Source organism: Neoarius graeffei, chromosome 10, assembly GCF_027579695.1.
Source record: "Neoarius graeffei isolate fNeoGra1 chromosome 10, fNeoGra1.pri, whole genome shotgun sequence".
Classification (NCBI taxonomy): domain Eukaryota; kingdom Metazoa; phylum Chordata; class Actinopteri; order Siluriformes; family Ariidae; genus Neoarius; species Neoarius graeffei.
This window is the reverse complement of record NC_083578.1, coordinates 29549726-29568374: the sequence shown is the minus strand read 5'-3', so window position 1 is coordinate 29568374 and position 18649 is coordinate 29549726. Positions and strand designations below refer to the sequence as shown.

Here is an 18649-nt window from a genome sequence, read left to right as displayed (position 1 = left end):
GTCAGCCCTGTGATGACCTGGCGACTTGTCCAGGGTGTACCCCGCCTTTCGCCCGTAGTCGGCTGGGATAGGCTCCAGCTTGCCTGTGACCCTGTAGGACAGGATAAAGCGGCTAGAGATAATGAGATGAGATGAGATGAGATGAGATGAGACATTGTAAAGTTTACACTTTGGACTCAAAAATGCCAATCTGGCAACCCTTGATAACAAGCTACACAGAATTGTACTATCGAGTGTAAAGTCAGACACAGCTTCCATCCACTGTACAGTATGGGGGAAGCTACAGACATGATGTGAAATAAACTGACAATACGTTGTTGTTTCACACACGATATCATGTCCGTCATTCACTGTCAGTCATTGCTATACAGTGTCTCAGCTGCCCTCAGCAGTATAGTAGCTGTATGATTAGGTTTATGCGTGACGTCACACAAGCTCCATTTATGGTATTTTTCACTTCAGAGTCACCGCTTCAGTTCCAGGCATTAAAAATCTCTATCTTGGAGGTAAGACAGTGGGTTACAAACTTCCCTGATTACACCAGTTTCATTGTGTGTAACAACTGTAAGTACACAACGAATTTTACACATTTGATGTCGGTAAACTCCACCCGGCATTTGCTTGGTGAGAGCTGTCGATAAACAGTGTGTTTGGATAGCGTGAATAAGCTCTTGGCAAAATATACGCAATATGACTGTGTTTATTCGTGAGATATAGTTTTGTTTGTTTGTTTGTTTTAAAATAATGTTTCTTTCTAATTCTGTAGGGTTTTTTTTTTTTCCTTTTCTAACCGGTGCAACTTCCGCGTTTGGGCTCAGAGCAGCTCAGTGAACATGTGCATCTGAACCTGGCACAATGGAGCAGCTGTGGCTTATAGCATTTACAACCAACTGAAAAATACACACACACACACATATGCTATTTCCATAAAGGACCCTGCAAATCGAATTTCATGTATTATATGTTTGTTCTTGATAGAGTCGCTACAGTTTTTTTAGGCTTGGGCGCCTCCCTGAAGAGAGAGAGAGAGAGAGAGAAATTGGAACACTGCAGAGTAGATTAGATCAGATTAACGCCTGTAGTTGGGTTGTTTTACAATCAGGGTACGCAAGCTAAAAATCACATTTAACACTTATTATCTTCAATATCAAAAGACTTGACTAAATAAACTTGGTTGTTTATTGTAGCCCTGTGATAGCTCTATTTACCATGCAAAAAAAAAAAAAAATAATTGGTGATAACGTTATTTTTGGTGAATGTATGGCAATATATGTCATATTTAGCAAAATTACTCGTGTCATTTAGAAAAAGTGCTTTTTTGACCACAGGTAGCTCCAAAAGGGATGCACTTACATCATTCTTTATACCATAAAACAAATATTTGGTTCCATATCATTGGGAACGTAGTTAAGTTTTGATGTTGAATGCTAGTAAGTTTTCAGACTATTTTGATCAAATTAGTATGTAATGGTGTCAAAAAATGTCCTCTCCGAGACAGCTAATTTTTCAATATAAAATAACATATCTAAAATGATTATTTTCATCCTAAAATGTGGTCAAGATATTGGGACATAAATATTAGAGACAACTAGCACAAAGCTTACAGCCTTATATTTAAAAGCACTATGGAAGTAGTGGATTCTGAATTGTCAAAAAAAAAAAATGTCCTCTCCGAGAATCACTTCATTTGTTTCTCCCATCTTATAGCAGATTACACAAAACTACACTACCGTTCAAAGGTTTGGGGTCACCCAGACAATTTTGTGTTTTCCATGAAAAGTCACACTTTTATTTACCACCATAAGTTGTAAAATGAATAGAAAATATAGTCAAGACATTTTTCTGGCCATTTTGAGCATTGATGCTGCGTTCATGTGCTATGGGAAGATGATATTTTCCAGTTGGGAAGTGGTATTTACCAGTGTGTTGTGTTCACATGCTTTTGTTGTTGTTGACAAATTAAAGATGGTGGACCAGATTCAGAATCAGGCCTGTTATTTGGCTAAAACAATTATAGATTGCCTTATTCATCAGCTGCAGCAGGAATATGAGTTATCAAAAGTCAAAAGGTAAATAATGCTGAATATTTCCTGATCATGACAAGTAGAGATTTTCTTAACACATTGAATGCCACGCAGTTTTTGGAAATTTGGCTGTAGCCACAATGAGAGTAGCCAGTATCTAGATCATTGTTGGCGTTCTTTGGACAGCCACAGAATATTTTGTATTAGGCTATAATATACATATTATAATATAATATCCATAACATGACTCATTTAAAAGGTGAGAGTCAGCTTTCCGTAGGTGAAAACCACTTCTTTCTTGGTTCATAAGCTAGTCTTGTACCGCTCGCCGCCATGTTGAAAAGGTTAAAGTTCATCTCATCTCGGCAACTCGTGTATCAAAATTTTCTACGAGTTGCCCAGTGGAAAATACCACAAGAGGGGGCGTTCATGTGTGCTTTCCATGTCGGTGTTTGGTATTTACCATAATTCCCATAGCACATGAACGCACCATGAATCGACCCCACAAATGTGATGCTCCAGAAACTCAATCTGCTCAAAGGAAGGTCAGTTTTATAGCTTCTCTAAAGAGCTCAACTGTTTTCAGCTGTGCTAACATGATTGTACAAGGGTTTTCTAATCATCCATTAGCCTTCTGAGGCAATGAGCAAACACATTGTACCATTAGAACACTGGAGTGATAGTTGCTGGAAATGGGCCTCTATACACCTATGGAGATATTGCACCAAAAACCAGACATTTAGTAGAATTTAGCTAGAATAGTCATTTACCACATTAGCAATGTATAGAGTGTATTTCTGATTGGTTTAAAGTGATCTTCATTGAAAAGAACAGTGCTTTTCTTTCAAAAATAAGGAAATTTCAAAGTGACCCCAAACTTTTGAACGGTAGTGTACCATACGCATATGTCAAAAAATTACCTGAAATCTGTTCTTTAACTTGTCCTTCACTTAAAAACTGGTACAAGAACCAGTTTGAATCAATTTGAATTTTGGACCCCTGTGACACAAACTTTGTACCCTGATTGTAAATCAACCCAGTTCAAAGAGAAAAGCAGTGCTTGAACTGCTTTTGCACGTGGTCTTTTCTGTAGGGGAGAGCGGGGCCGCTTGGGACATCCATCCATCCATCATCTGTAGCCGCTTTATCCTGTTCTTCAGGGTCGCAAGCAAGCTGGAGCCTATCCCAGCTGACTATGGGCGAGAGGCGGGGTACACCCTGGACAAGTCGCCAGGTTATTGCAGGGCTGACAAATAGAGACAAACAACCATTCACACTCACATTCACACCTACGGTCAATTTAGAGCCACTGATTAGCCTAAAGCCCAGCGCACACCTTCCCGATTTCATCAGGGGTTCGTGTGTCGGGCGATTGGGTTACGAGTATACAGGCCCAGTTTGATCGGTTCAAAATTCCCTGCACACATTTGCAAGACATCGTACTGTACCATGGGTGTCGCCACCATTGAATGTGAAGGGGACGTGTCCCCCTCACATTTCATAATTCTTCGTTTGGACCCCCGACACACACATTTAACATAAAATATTAGTTCACCCAGCGCTGTTTCTATTGCTTCATGAAATAATACATTCCACTTGATCGATAAGAGAATACACAGACTACTGAAAATCCACTCCGGGTTTTCCGGGCGTTACCTACAACAGCTCACCGCGCGCGAGTGAATCTCAGTGCGAGCAGAGACCATTTTGGTGCAGCTGCTCGAAAGTGGAGAACGTGCCGTCAGCCCCGTTTCCACCTCATAATAGCTAGCTTTTGCTAAAACTTTATTCTTTTGTTATATGCCCTCAAAATTAACCCTAGGCCACGTTAAATTAATGTTCAACTAAACAATGAAATAAGCTTAGCCTAATGGGGTATTCTTGGTTGATGAATTGTTTGCAGTATTTGCTCCCTCCCCAGACACAGTGGACATAAGGAAATTCTTTACAAAGAAGCGGAAAGTAAGACAAAATTTCCGCACAGGGCAGGGTTTTTTTTTGTCCCAATGGAAATGTTAGTGCAGTTAGCTGGCTAGTCAATGTTAGGAGATGTATCAGCTAGCTTAATGTTAGCTATCATTTACAGGGTTCCCGCGGGTCCTTAAAAAGTCTTAAATACAACTTTCGGTTTTCAAGGCCTAAAAATGTCTTAAATTGTTTGGAATGACTGGAATTTTCGAAAGGGAGGTATTAAATTTAATATTGGACTGAACGAGTGAAATGTCTCCTTCCGGTTTGGGGTATTTTTTTAACTGTAATTTTAAAAGTGACCAGCGCACCTTTTGGGGGCAGCATTGGTTCTGTGCGTCTTCTATGCATTCTGTAGATCAAGAACTAACGTTAGGAGGCTACTGGAGGCGGTGTGGTGTGGTGGTTGTGAAGCGTGAGAGATGCGCAGGTAGCTTACGTGGGCGCTAGAAAGCGTTGATAATTATGGGAAGATGTCTGTTTAACGACAAGTGGTTGGGGGATGACAAATACCCCCCAAATAAGGAGAAGAATCGTTTGCGATAAAAGCGCTGGATCACACAAATGTGTTTAAAGATGATAACGCAGCGCTGGGGACGCGGCGGACTGGGAAACTGTTTTGTCACAGACACGAGGCGCGCGCGCGTGTGTGTTAGAGGTCAAGCGCTCCGGAATGAAACGCAGGGGGGTTCGCGCATGCGCACAAGAGTCAGGTGGAAAATGGGACTTATAGGACATAATACTACTAATAATAATTAGCATCATTTTTTTACATGATTAACATTGTTTATTGTACTAAGTTAAATATAAATATATAAACAACCTTTATTTCAAAACTCAATTAAAAAGAACTCCAGAAAATACAATGATTCTAAATATAGTACAATTTAAATAATTTGTACAAAAAGTTTTTTAGTTGTATTACTTATCGTCTACAACAGTGTTTTTAATATAATAAGAATAATATTAACAACCACTAATAATAATTAGTAGTAATAGTAATTATTATTGATTATTAATCATTACTACTTATGAATTAGTGATGAATAAGTACTAGGGATTATTAAATGTTATAAAATTAAGTTATTAAAATTATTACAAATAATTATTAAAAAGTAGTAATTGGTAGAATACAAACAAATACTCATAGATTATAGATAATTTGTTTTTAAATAGTGAACATTGATATAAAATAACTGTACTACTAATAATAGTAAACAATAATACTACTAGTAATACTTCTTAATGTTATTATTATCAGTTCAATTGTTATATCAATGTTCACTATTAAAAACAAATTATCTATAATCCATGAATAATTGTTTGTATCACTACTACTACTACTACTACTACTAATAATAATAATAATAATTACTACTTTTTAATAATAATTTTAACTAATCTTATAACTCAATTTTATAGCATTTTAATAATCACTACTTATTATTTATTAGTATAATTTAGTAGTTGATAATAATAATTACTCCTTATTATTAAATTACATTTTGATAATCACTGCTTAAGTAGTAATTAATAATACTGAATTATAATAATTGCTACTCTATTAATTATTAATTAATATAGCTAATAAGTAGTGATTATTAAAATGTTATAAAATTGAGTTAATTTTTTAAAATTATTATTAAAAAAGTAGTTGTTTATTATTATTATTATTATTATTATTATTAATACAAACAATTATTCATGGATTATAGATAATAATTAATGATTATTTTTGAATAATGAACATTGATATAGCAATTGCACTGATGATAATTAGTTTACAGTTATTACAACACATTTATTAATATTGATAATGGTTATGAAAGGTGACAGTTGTTTTTCTGTGTTTAATGTAACGCTCTGATGATTGTATGACTGCATAAACAGGTTCATGCTGTTACCTGCTATAATGCAGAAGATACTCGAGAACTTCCTCAGCCAGCTGTATACTGTACGACACTCAGACTGATTTTGCTGTCAGACACAAAATCACACATCATCAAAGATAATCTTTGGGGATTGAAATAATGCCAGCTAAGATTGTTCAGCTGGTTCTACTTGCTGTTTATTGTTTTTGTTTTTGAAATGATTCATGGTGTTTTCTCCAGTAAACACCAGTCTTCTCCTTGCTGCTACAGTAGTTCTGCAGGCCCAAAACATACGACTTTGCTTCAGCTGTTTGCATGTCTAACAGTTGCCATTGATGCACTTTGTTGTTCACCACTTGTGTACATTCTTCTTAAAGTTAGTAAAAAAAAACTATTGCAGAAAACAGTTTTAAGTTGTCGTATTTATCACTTTCTTTGCCATGGTACAGTCTTAATTTTTCCATTTAGAGGTCTTGAAAAGGTCTTAAAAGTCTTTAAATTTGTACTTGAAAAATGTGTAGATACCCTGATTAATTCAAACCCAGTAGGCCTGCCTTATTGTAATGCCAAGAATGAGGTCAAGTCTGCTCTGATATTTATTTATTCCCTGTTGTGATTTGAAGAACTTGTTTTGTCTGGTCTTTGCCAGTTTTCTGGAAAGTAACATGGGAAATCAGTGTATGGGGAAGGAATAGTAGAAAGGAAAGCAATGGAGAGAGATGGATGTTATTCCAGGTGGATTGTGAAGGAAAGGGGGGTGAAAGTTATGAAGTGGTAGAAATTGCAGTGGCACCAGTGTAAGGAGTTCTCATCTCATCATCTATAGCCGCTTTATCCTGTTCTACAGGGTCGCAGGCAAGCTGGGGCCTATCCCAGCTGACTATGGGCGAAAGGCGAGGTACACCCTGGACAAGTCGCCAGGTCATCGCAGGGCTGACACATAGACACAGACAACCATTCACACTCACGGTCAATTTAGAGTCACCAGTTAACCTAACCTGCATGTCTTTGGACTGTGGGGGGAAACCGGAGCACCCGGAGGAAACCCACGCGGACACGGGGAGAACATGCAAACTCCGCACAGAAAGGCCCTCGCCGGCCACGGGGCTTGAACCCGGACCTTCTTGCTGTGAGGCGACAGCGCTAACCATTACACCACCGTGCCGCCGTAAGAAGGCGTTATATCTATAAATCTATTTGTTATACTAATCTGTAAATGTTACTGTGGTACCACCATTGCATGTAGGTTGACAAAACTGCACTTGTCCAGTGTGTCCCCCCCACATTAAAAATGCTTCTGACACCCCTGCATCGTACATGTTCAGCCCGAATAGATGGTCACGTGTTCAAGATATCACATGATAGTACAAAAAAATATAAAAAGTATACATACATACGAGAAGTATTAAATTTTGAATATTAGAATCAAAAAGGGATAATAATCCCAACTAGACAAATCAATAATCAGAATTGATTCTAATTTGTTCAGTCTTTCTTAAAATTCAACTTGTTCTGGGATTCTGGACAAGCGATTTCTGTACCACTGATAATGCTATAATACTTTACCAGGCATTTTCAAAGCTGACATGATTACAGTCATAGCCTCGTTCCTCTTTTCCCCTTTGCTGTAATCAGATGAATTAACGTCATAAAGACAGGTGGACACTTCCCAAAGTGACACAAGTTGTGCTTCCTGGTCTGCAGTCCACATGTGATCAATCCTGGCACTCCAGTTGGCTGTTTTAAAATTATCGTAACCAATGAGATCGTAGTAACAACGCACACACTACCGATTGTATTGCGTACGAGGAGATTGCGTCCGAAAATATCAAGACCAGTTTGATCTAAACCGAGCAACCGAGAACCGATGAAATTGGCTACGAGGTGCCCCCGCACACATTTACGATTCACAAGCGATTTAATTGGCCCGACAAAATCGTAAGCGAATTGGGAAGGTGTGCGGTGGGCTTAACCTGCATGCCTTTGGACTGTGGGGGAAACCGGAGCACCCGGAGGAAACCCACGCGGACACGGGGAGAGCATGCAAACTCCACACAGAAAGGCCCTTGTCGGCCACTGGGCTTGAACCCAGGACCTTCTTGCTGTGAGGCGACAGTGCTAATCACTACACCACTGTGCACTTGGGACACGGTTTCAGCTTTTGTAGCGTGCGTGAAATTCTTTGCAGGTAGTGTCACATTCATATTGCATTTGAGAGTATTTACCATACCCTGTGTCCACAATATTAGTTTCTCAGCTTGTCACATATACTGGCCTTCAGGCTTCACTGTTTCTGTCATTATTTTCTGTGGGGAGACATGATACATTGAGGGAACTATGAGACGTTGTGTTGGGAGACTTGGGATATAGTGAGGAGATCTCTTCTTCTTTAGTGTTCTGCCTGATGCCTCAGCCATCAAAGTTTCTAGGGAAGAATTACAGTAGTGGTTTCCTGTTGGATTATTACTACTGGATTATTATAGAGGTTTTCTCATCTCAACCACTCAGACACAGATTCACACCTATGGACAATTTAGAGTAGCTAGTTAACCTAACGGGGCAGCACAGTGGTGTAGTGGTTAGCACTGTTGCCTCACAGTAAGAAGGTCCTGGGTTTGAGCCCAGCGGCTGGCAAGGGCCTTTGTGTGGAGTTTGCGTGTTCTCCCCGTGTCTGCGTAGGTTTCCTCCAGGTGCACCGGTTTCTCCCACAGTCCAAAGACACGCAGGTTAGGCTAATTGGTGGCTTTAAATTGACCATAGGTGTGAATGTGAATGGTTGTTTGTCTCTGTGTCAGCCCTGCGATGACCTGGCGACTTGTCCAGGGTGTACCCCGCCTCTCGCCCATAGTCAGCTGGGATAGGCTCCAGCTTGCCTGCGACCCTGTAGAACAGGATAAGCGGCTACAGATGATGGATGGATAGTTAACCTAACCTGCATGTCTTTGGACTGTGGGGGAAACCGGAGCACCCGGAGGAAACCCATGCAGACACGGGGAGAACATGCAAACTCCACACAGAAAGGCCCCGTTGGCCACTGGGCTCGAGGCCAGAACCTTCTTGCTGTGAGGCAACAGTGTTAACCACTACACCACCGTGCCGCCAGTGGCGTGACATGGAACAAAAATGAAATACCTAGGCCTACATAATTAATTTTTATTTATTATCAAAACTTGTACCATATGAACTGTATGAACACACAATGCTGGTACAACTATAAAAAAAATGTCCGTTTACCCAAAACCTGATTAGACAAAATGGTTCCATTCTCAGGAAGGAATGAAATAAACTTCATACTCATGCAGGTACACGCCCACATTTTAACAAACATTTTTAAACAATTTTATATTTGTAAACCACAAGAAAAAACCTGTAACATGACCTGTCCCAACTCTCCCCATCTGGCCATTTTGAAAAAACCCCTTCTGAATTTAAGCTTGATAAATAATACTATAAATGGTAACTCTAGGCTACACACTTTAATTTCTAACAAATCACAAATTCACTAGCATAATACATTGCATCATAGAATGGAGGTGGATTGTGAAGTAGAAAATGTAAGTTTTGGTTGATAAAAATATTGATCTGCATAGACCTTATTGCAGTGTCCAGCTTCGTGGCTCTAAAGGAAGTAGGTTACTCTCAGGGGCAACACCATCTAACTTCTGATGTAATCTGAAATCTGATTGGTTGAAATTAATTTATGGGAATACAAACTGTCCCAGGTGTCCCCTATAGCTCCTCATGGGTCTGCAATGTTTTTCTCCTTCTCACCTGCACACTTTTATATCCATCCATCCGTTATCCATAACCACTTATCCTGTGCAGGGTCACGGGCAAGCTGGAATCTATCCCAGCTGACTATGGGCAAGAGGCAACTGGACAAGTTGCCAGGTCATTCACATAGAGACAAGCAACCATTCACACCTACAGTCAATTTAGAGCTACCAATTAGCCTAACCTGTATGTCTTTGGACTGCGGGGGAAACTGGAGCACCCAGAGGAAACCCACTCAGACACGGGGAGAACATGGAAACTCCACACAGAAAAGCCCCCACTGGCCGCTGGGCTCGAACCCAGAACCTTCTTGCTGTGAGGCAACAGTGCTAACCATTACACCACCGTGCTGCTACACCTTTATATGAGATTTTCAAATTGAAATTTGGTTCTGGTATTTTCTGTTATATTTCTATCTGCCAGTGGATATGGTAGGCTCTAAACTAGATATACTTTTTTACACACACACACACACACACACACACACACACACACGCACACACCGTCTGGTTGTCTGATCTTTTTCCAATCTACCCAGTTTTGGTGTCCTTCTGCCCACTGTAACTTTTGTGATTATAGTGAGAAGATGGCTGATATGCGGTCATGCTTTTCTGTTCAGTCCAGATGTAAAGAGTGGTTATCTGAGTTACCATAGACTTCCTGTCTGTTCAAATCAGTCTGGCCATTCTTTCCTGACCTCTCTCATTAACAAGGCATTTCCGCCTTAGCACTTTGTAAATGTGTGTACTAAATCATCTTTTAAAGAAATTCTGTGATTCTGACAAATCTACTAAAATGCATTTGTTCTTTCAGTGAAAAAAAAATGAATGTGGATCATGAAGTCACACTCCTTGTGAATGAGATTCATCGACTTGGCAGCAAAAGTAAGTAAATCCAGCTCCTTGATTATTATTATTAATCCTTGTTTTATCTGTGTGCATACTTCATTGTTTCAATTTTAGAGTTTTCCTTTTGGGGAAACCTGCAATTAAAGATGGAGTCTGTGAATCTGGAGAAAGATGATGTTTGAACAACCACCAAACACCCTTCAGTGTTCCTTCAGAAGCTGTGCCCCCAAATTTATGGACACACATTGCTAAGACAACAACACTAACAACTGGGCGAGTTGACCAAAAGAGAAATATGGTGGAATCCAGAGAGTCTGCAGATAGTGAGATTAAAGGAGTTACAAAAAGAGGAATCAAAAGGCAAATATCTATTCGGAACAGTTTTCAAGTCAAGTCAAGTCAACTTTATTGTCAAATATGCTATACATGCTCGACATACAGCACAGATGAAATTTCAGTCCTCTCTGACCCATGGTGCAAACAGGCAATGCAATAAATAAAAATAGAATAATTGAAAAAAAACAAACAACAATATAAACAGTATAAACACTCTAGATAGGAACTAGACATAGACTAAACACTCAGACAAACAATATAAACAGTATAAATAAACAGTATAAACACTAGATAAAAACAAGACATAGACTAAACACTCAGACAATATAAACAGTGTAAACACTAGATAAGAACTATACACAGACTAAACACTCAGACAATATAAACAGTATAAACACTCTAGATATGAACTAGACGTAGACTAGACACACACACACACACACACACATAAATTGGTTCAAATAACCAAACAGTCAAGGGCACTTGAGGTATAGCAGGTAAACATGAAACATGAAATAAGCAGTATAAACAAACTAGCAGCTGTTAAGATGAGGTAGTGCGGAATAGTGCAAATGAGCGAGGTAAAGTGAGATATGCGGTCCCTGAGTTCAGTGTGTTAATGAACGATGAGATGTATGTGTGTGTGTGTGTGTGTGTGTGTTGGGGGGGAACTGTGAGGATGACATGTCAGATGCTGAAGGGGGGTGTGCGAGCAGAATCTGTGGCAGGGGGCAGAGGGGGGAGGAGGGGCAGAACAGGGAGGGAGTTGAGCCTCCTGACTGCCTGGTGAAAGAAACTGTTCTTGAGCCTGCTGGTTTTGGCCTGGAGACTTTGCAGTCTCCTCCCCGACGGCAGCAGACTGAAGAGGCTGTGAGATGGGTGGGTGGGGTCACCTGCAATCCTGATGGCTTTGCGGGTGAGGCGGGAGTTATAAATATCCATTGGAGAAGGGAGAGAGACACCAATGATCCTCTCAGCTGCTCTCACGATGCGCTGCAGAGTCTTGCAGCAGGACACGGTGCAGGCGCCATACCACACGGTGATGCAGCTGGTCAGAATGTTCTCGATGGTGCCTCTGTAGAAAGTGTGCATGATGGGGGCCGGGGCTCTTGCTCTCCTCAGTTTGCGGAGGAAGTACAGACTCTGTTGGGCTTTTTGGCCAGTGATGCGATGTTGTTGCTCCAGGACAAGTCTTCAGAGATGTGCACACCCAGAAACTTGGTGCTGCTCACCCTCTCCACTGCAGCACCGTCGATAGATAGTGGAGCATGCTGGGTGTGCTCTCTCCTGAAGTCCACAACAATCTCCTTCGTCTTCTCCACGTTCAGACGGAGATTGTTGTCCTTGCACCACATGGTCAAGTGGCTCACCTCACTCCTGTAGATTGTCTCATCGCCATTGTTGATGAGACCCACCACAGTCGTGTCATCCGCAAACTTAATGAAGAGATTTGAGCTGGATGTTGGTGTGCAGTCATGGGTCAGCAGAGTGAAGAGGAGGGGGCTTAGCACACATCCTTGCTGGGCCCCCATGTTCAATGTGATGGTGCTGGAGGAGTTGCTGCTGACCCGTACAGTCTGTGGTCTCCCCGTCAGGAAGTCCAGCAGCCAGTTGCACAGGGAGGTGTTGAGTCCCAGCTGGTCCAGTTTATGAATGAGCTGCTGAGGAATGATTGTGTTGAATGCTGAGCTAAAGTCTATGAACAGTATTCTGACATACGAGTCTTTTGTCTCCAGGTGGGTGAGGGCTGAGTGGAGGGCAGTGGAGATGGCGTCATCGGTCGAACGGTTGGACTGATATGCAAACTGGAAAGGATCCAGGGCGGGGGGGGGGGGGGGGGGGAGGGCAGACTTGATATGCCTCATGACTAGTCGCTCGAAGCACTTCATGAGGATGGGAGTGAGTGCGACAGGGCGGTAGTCATTGAAGCAGGAGGGAGACGGCTTCTTCGGGACCGGGATGATGGTGGTGGTTTTGAGGCACGTGGGGACAACAGCCTGGCTCAACGAGATGTTGAATATGTCTGTAAAGACATCTGTGAGCTCCTCAGCACAGTCTCTCAGGACACGACCAGGAATGTTATCAGGACCCGGAGCTTTTCGTGCATTTGTCGTCCTGAGAGCTCTCCTCACACTGTCTGGGGACAGCGTCAACACCTGGTCGCCGGGAGGTGGTGGGGTCTTCTGTGCCGTGGTGCTGTTGTCTGCCTCAAAGCGAGCGAAGAAGTCGTTCAACTGATTCAACAGAGACGTGGAGTTGTCACAGGTCTGTGGCGAGGGCTTGTAGTCTGCGATGGTCTGAATCCCCCGCCACAGGTTCCTGGTGTCTCTGCTGTCATTGAAATGGTCAGCAATGTGCCTGGAATACTGTCTCTTGGCCACCCTGATGCCTCGTGACAGATTGGCCCTAGCTGTCCTCAGGCCCACCTTGTCCCCAGCTCTGAAGGCGGCGTTCCGAGCCCACAGGAGCCTATAGACTTCCTCTGTCAGCCATGGCTTCTTATTGGCCCAAATGGAGATGGTTCTGGTGACCGTAACGTCGTCCACGCACTTCCTCATGTAGGCAGTGACGGTCTCCGTGTACTCCTGGAGATCTGTGTTGTTGTTGTTGTAGGTGGCCGCCTGTCTGAACATGCTCCAGTCAGTGGTGGAAAAACAGTCCTGGAGTGCCTCTGAGGACCCCTCTGGCCACACACATATCTGTTTTGTAGCTGGTTTGGTGACTTTAACCAGCGGCCTGTATGCTGGCATTAGCATAACAGTGGAGTGATCTGAGGCCCCAACGTGGGGGAGGGGAAGGGCTTTGTAGGCATCTTTATGCATGGTGTAAACATTGTCCAGAGTATTGTTTCCACGTGTAGGAAAGTTGATATGTCCATAGAGTTTTGGAAACACACTTTTGGGGTTTGCATGGTTGAAATCCCCAGCCAGGATGAGGAAAGCATCTGGGTGGGCTGTCAGCTGCTCACTGATGTGCTGATAGAGTTCATTCAGTGCTTCACTCCTGTTGTTATTGGAGCCGGGAGGGATGTATAATGCTACCAGCAATATGGCTGTAAATTCCCTCGGCAGGTAGAATGGCCGGCACTTAATAATCATAAACTCCACCAGAGGTGAGCAGTGTTTGCAGACCACAACAGCATCACGGCACCAGGCATCACTGATGTAAACACAGAGTCCTCTGCCGCGAGTCTTCCCCCCCCTCGACTAGCGCTCTGTCTGACCGGTAGCATGTTAGCCGGGCTAGCTGAATGGCACAGTCCGGGACACTGTCATTAAGCCATGTTTCCACAAACACAAGGACACAGCACTCACTCACAGACTTAAAAGATGAGCGGAGCAGGCGGACATAATCCAGCTTGTTGTCCAGCGAGCGTACGTTGGCCAGAGTGATGGTAGGGATAGCCGGCCGGTGAGGGCTAGCCGCTAGCCTAGCTCGGATACCTCCACGTTTGCCTCTCTTCTGCTTCCGCATGTTCCGCCTGTGGCGCTTTACTTCACCTTTTGGACAAAGACTGAAAGGCAGTGCTTGACATGGGTGGTGGAGATGGTCTAGATGTTCCAGCCTTATACAGTGTGGAACGGAACTGGATGTCTGTGTCATAGCTGAAGCAAAACAGACATGATAATATAAAAGTCATCAAATAAACAATATGTAAGCACAAATAAACAACATGTAAGTCACTGAAGAGTGGACCATAGGTTTGTAGCTAAGGTAACAAGGAAGGTAACATTACATAGCATTTCAAATTATGCATCAATCCAGATAATCCCGCTGTACTAGCAAACTGATGTTTTTAGGTCTTTGTGGCTATAAAACCCTTCACAAAGTTTGTCCATGATATCAAGTGAACACCAACAAAGCAAGTAATGTAACTAACGTTAACTAGGTTGTGGGTTAGCAAACTGTCATTACAATTGCTGCTGTGAAGCTAACATGCAGAGAGGACGAGACAGTTTCCCAGAGCCAGGACACCAGCTCCAAACAGCGGTAGTCACAACTCTACTGCTATTATAGCTAACATCACAATAACTGCATACCTTGGCAAACTAGAAAGTAAGTTGAATGTCCGTGGGCAAGCAATTTAACGTTACTTGACACACAAATGTGACACGGGTACCTGCTTGCTAGCTAACCAGTTGAAATTAGTTATCACAAAACTAATGTTGCCCACCTGTCAAGAAGAGACAGAGCAACCTCCACATCCGTCATCATGCCTTTAAACTCTCAGAGAGCTCTCCAGTTGTAGTTAGTTGACATGGATCTTTGCCTTTGCCTGATCATAGCATTTCTTTTTCAATTTTTCTTTATCTCCACAAAGAAAACTAGAAGGGCATTCGGTAGAGGGCAATACCTCCGCCAAGCCACAGATTTGGATTTGCCTCAAAATCTAATCAATTGTTCCTTGGACCATGGCTCACCTTTCCTCAGAATTTCATCAAAATCTGTTCACTACTTTTTGAGTTATGTTGGAAACAGGCAAACAAACAAATGGAGGTGAAAACATAACCTCCTCCAACAAAGTTGGTGGAGGCAATTACTCTAAAGTGTTCCATTTAACAGAGTTTAATTACTCTAAAGTATTCCATTTAACAAAGTTGACCAGTTCTTGGTCAGAATCCACAACATACCAATACTGATTATTCCAAAATGAATTTGGACATTTATTAAGCTTTTAAGAATTTGTTTACTGCAGATTTTTCTGCTCCTGGAGCTTCTGATAAACACACAGTGGCTGGTTCAAAGTGATTATGATGAAAGCTTTGGTAAATTTAGCTTTATATCATTCTAAATACAATAACCACTCCTCCTCTTTTACAGATGCAGATGGTAAAATCAGTGTCAAATTCGGTGTCCTGTTCAATGATGACAAGTGTGCCAACCTCTTCGAGGCACTTGTTGGAACACTGAAAGCAGCCAAGCGAAAGAAGGTCATCACGTTTCAGGGCGAGCTCTTACTGCAAGGAGTTCATGACAATGTTGATGTTATACTACTGGAGGAATGAACTGATAAACTGTCCTGTATCTTCTTTGCATACTTTTATAAATGTGGTTTTGTTGAGGGGAATGAGTGTTTTTTGACCAGCGTCTTGGTTTTTAATGAGCAACACCACTGTCATATCACAAGTTATTTTTCAAATAGTCTAAGATAACCCTTTAGATGTGTGACTGCAAAACAAAATGCATATTGCTTTTTTTTTTTTTACATATCAATCTTGTATAGAATTTTGTTAACAGGGTTTGGCTTTTGGGACATCAATATAAATTCTTTCCTGACATTGTTTTGTAATGGGTAGTTTCAAAACACATAGCCAAAGATTTCCCAGTGCAATACTATTACTGTGAAACTGGCTATCAGATTTATTTATGCCAGATGATAAGTAGATTATTTGTGTTTTGGAGGTAACCTAGACAAAAATGTCAAATTGAATAATATTTGAGAAATTGATTTTTCAACAAAGAAATTTTTCTGAAGATACTTAAATGATTTATGACAAGATTAAGAGCACTTTTTAAAAAAAATATTACTATACTTGATAATCACAAGTATCTCAGGCATAACATTATTGTGGTGCGAGTTTAATTCATAATAAACTGTTTCGCTTGGCCGAATAGTTTGTGTTTTGTCTTAACAAATTGACTACACAGATGTTTCAAAAGAAGAAGTCCAAGTATTTACTCTGTTTGCATCAAACATTGCAGTTACTGCTCTTCATGTGCCAGTTATCAGACATTTGCAGCTATAAATTAGCTATTAAGCCATACTGTTTCTGTGTATGAATCTGGGGTAATGGAGTCTATAACGATTAATTTAGGTGTCCTTTCTTATAGCTCCACCACAGCCTTGTAGTACTCGAGTCCAACTCGTGCCCTAATTTTAAGGACTTGTGACTTGACTTGGACTTGAGCACTGTTGACTCATACTTGGACTCGGACTTGTGCATTAACTGCATTTGGACTCATAAATTGGAGACGAGGACTCAGATTTTTTCTTTATTTTTGTAACATGACAATAATTTGGCATAAGATATTTATATCTACATTAATTTTTATACTAATTTTGTGCAAGAGAATGCACATTCACCTGTTCATATGTCATGTTCAAGAACAAACTAATATTAATAGCACTAAAATGCCTGGAGAGATTGTCTGCTTTGCTTGTACAGACTTCTTGTGCAGTGGGAAAAAATGCACTGCTATATGTTCCATATGTAGAAGAACTATTGAGGAAACAACGGGGACAACCTTGAACTTCAAATCGTCATTTGGCAAGACTCCACCCAAAGAAGTAAGTGACACACTATGTTCATTGCCCTGATGATAGCAGGGCTTGTTTGCTGACTGATGAACTAGCTAGTGTTAACCCTCTCTCATGTTGTTTGCCCTGTTGATAGCAGGGCTTGTGTTGGACTCAACTTGGATCAATAGTGGACTTGAAATGTTCTTGAATGACTGGGATTTGACTTGGACTTGAACACTGGGGACTCAAGACTGGACTCGGACTTGAGGTTTAGTGACTCAACTACAACACTGCTCTACTGTATAACTGTAATATCCTTGTGTAACACTTTGAGCGGGTGGGTGGAGCACAGAAGTGCGGCAGGCCAGAACTGAGTTTTCAAAAACTCTTTATTAGCAGCTTTTCAGCATTCACACTCTCCCAGTTCACACAGACATGCACACACATCATCTGTCTGGCTGGGGAGAGAGCTCCCTTCCTCGGCTCTCTGTCTCCTTATACAGGGCGCAGTCACTGGGGAAGACACACAAACACAGATTAACAGACATCAGGTGCAGTGATTCTGCCACTTACCTTCCCTGACTCCGCCCTCCGGTCACAGACCGCCGCTTGACCACGCCCCCGCTGCCACATACCCCCACCGCCTGACTCAGGCTGGGCAGCCGTCTGGCCTGCAGCCGACTCCCCCCCCCGACGGGAGAGGAAGTCCGCCACGACCATCTGCGCCCCCGGCCTGTGGACCACCTTGAAATTAAAGGGCTGGAGTGCTAGATACCAACAGGTGATCTGCGCGTTGGCATCCTTCATACGGTGGAGCCACTGGAGGGGCGCGTGGTCTGAACAGAGGGTGAAAGGGTGCCCCAGGAGGTAGTAGCGGAGGGCGAGGACTGCCCGCTTGATGGCTAGGCACTCCTTCTCTATGGTGCTGTAGCGCCCCTCACGCATCGACAACTTTCTGCTGATGTACAGCACGGGGCGATCCTTCCCCTCCACCTCCTGGGACAAAACAGCCCCCAGCCCTCTGTCTGACGCGTCCGTCTGCAACATAAAGGGGAGAGAAAAAAGTCAGGGGAGTGTAACAGTGGCCCCCCACACAGTGCAGCCTTCACCTCAGAGAAAGCCCGCTGGCATTGCTTCGTCCACTGGACTGGATCTGGTGCCCCCTTTTTAGTGAGATCAGTCAGTGGGCTGGTGATGTCCGAATAATTAGGTATAAACCTACGATAGTAGCCAGCCAGCCCCAGGAACATGCCGTACACCACCTATGGACATTGCCGTGAATCCCTGGCCAATAGAACCGGGCCATTATTCAGGCTAGTGTCTTATCCTGCCCCAAGTGTCCAGCCATGGGATTAAAGTGAGCCGCCTGGAATACCAATTCCCGGCGGCTCTTTGGAATCAAAAGTTGTGAGATCATTTCCTTAGTCTGAGTGTCCTGCGTTACTCGGTATAATCTATCCCTCACAATGGAGAAATAGGGGAAGGACGGGGTGGCGTTTGGCTGGAGCGTTTGACCATCGATTACTCTCACTTGGTCAAACGCATGCCGCAGAGTCTCATCTCGTGACTGTTCTAATGGGAAATCCG

General features: G+C 42.4%; 1 protein-coding gene across 2 annotated transcripts; it reads left to right on the top strand.

The window, feature by feature from the left end:
- Window positions 1–364: 364 nt before the first annotated feature.
- Window positions 365–15883, top strand: LOC132892479 (costars family protein ABRACL-like). Of its 2 annotated transcripts, none has more exons than XM_060930766.1 (3): window positions 365–564; window positions 10451–10521; window positions 15643–15883. In XM_060930766.1, exons 2-3 carry the CDS (start codon window positions 10461–10463, stop codon window positions 15825–15827), a joined length of 246 nt encoding a protein of 81 aa, XP_060786749.1. In that variant the 5' UTR covers window positions 365–564; window positions 10451–10460; the 3' UTR covers window positions 15828–15883. The 2 variants fall into 2 exon arrangements, with proteins under 2 accessions (XP_060786749.1, XP_060786748.1); XM_060930765.1 differs by having other exon boundaries at window positions 374–506.
- The last annotated feature ends 2766 nt before the right edge of the window (window positions 15884–18649 follow it).

What these genes read in the sequence shown, in the direction of transcription:
- LOC132892479 (XM_060930766.1), top strand. Translation starts at nt 10,461, where the DNA reads ATGAATGTGGATCATGAAGTCACACTCCTTGTGAATGAGATTCATCGA. An exon ending in TCATCGACTTGGCAGCAAAA is followed by an intron (nt 10,522 to 15,642) that starts GTAAGTAAATCC and finishes CCTCTTTTACAG; the next exon opens with ATGCAGATGGTAAAATCAGT.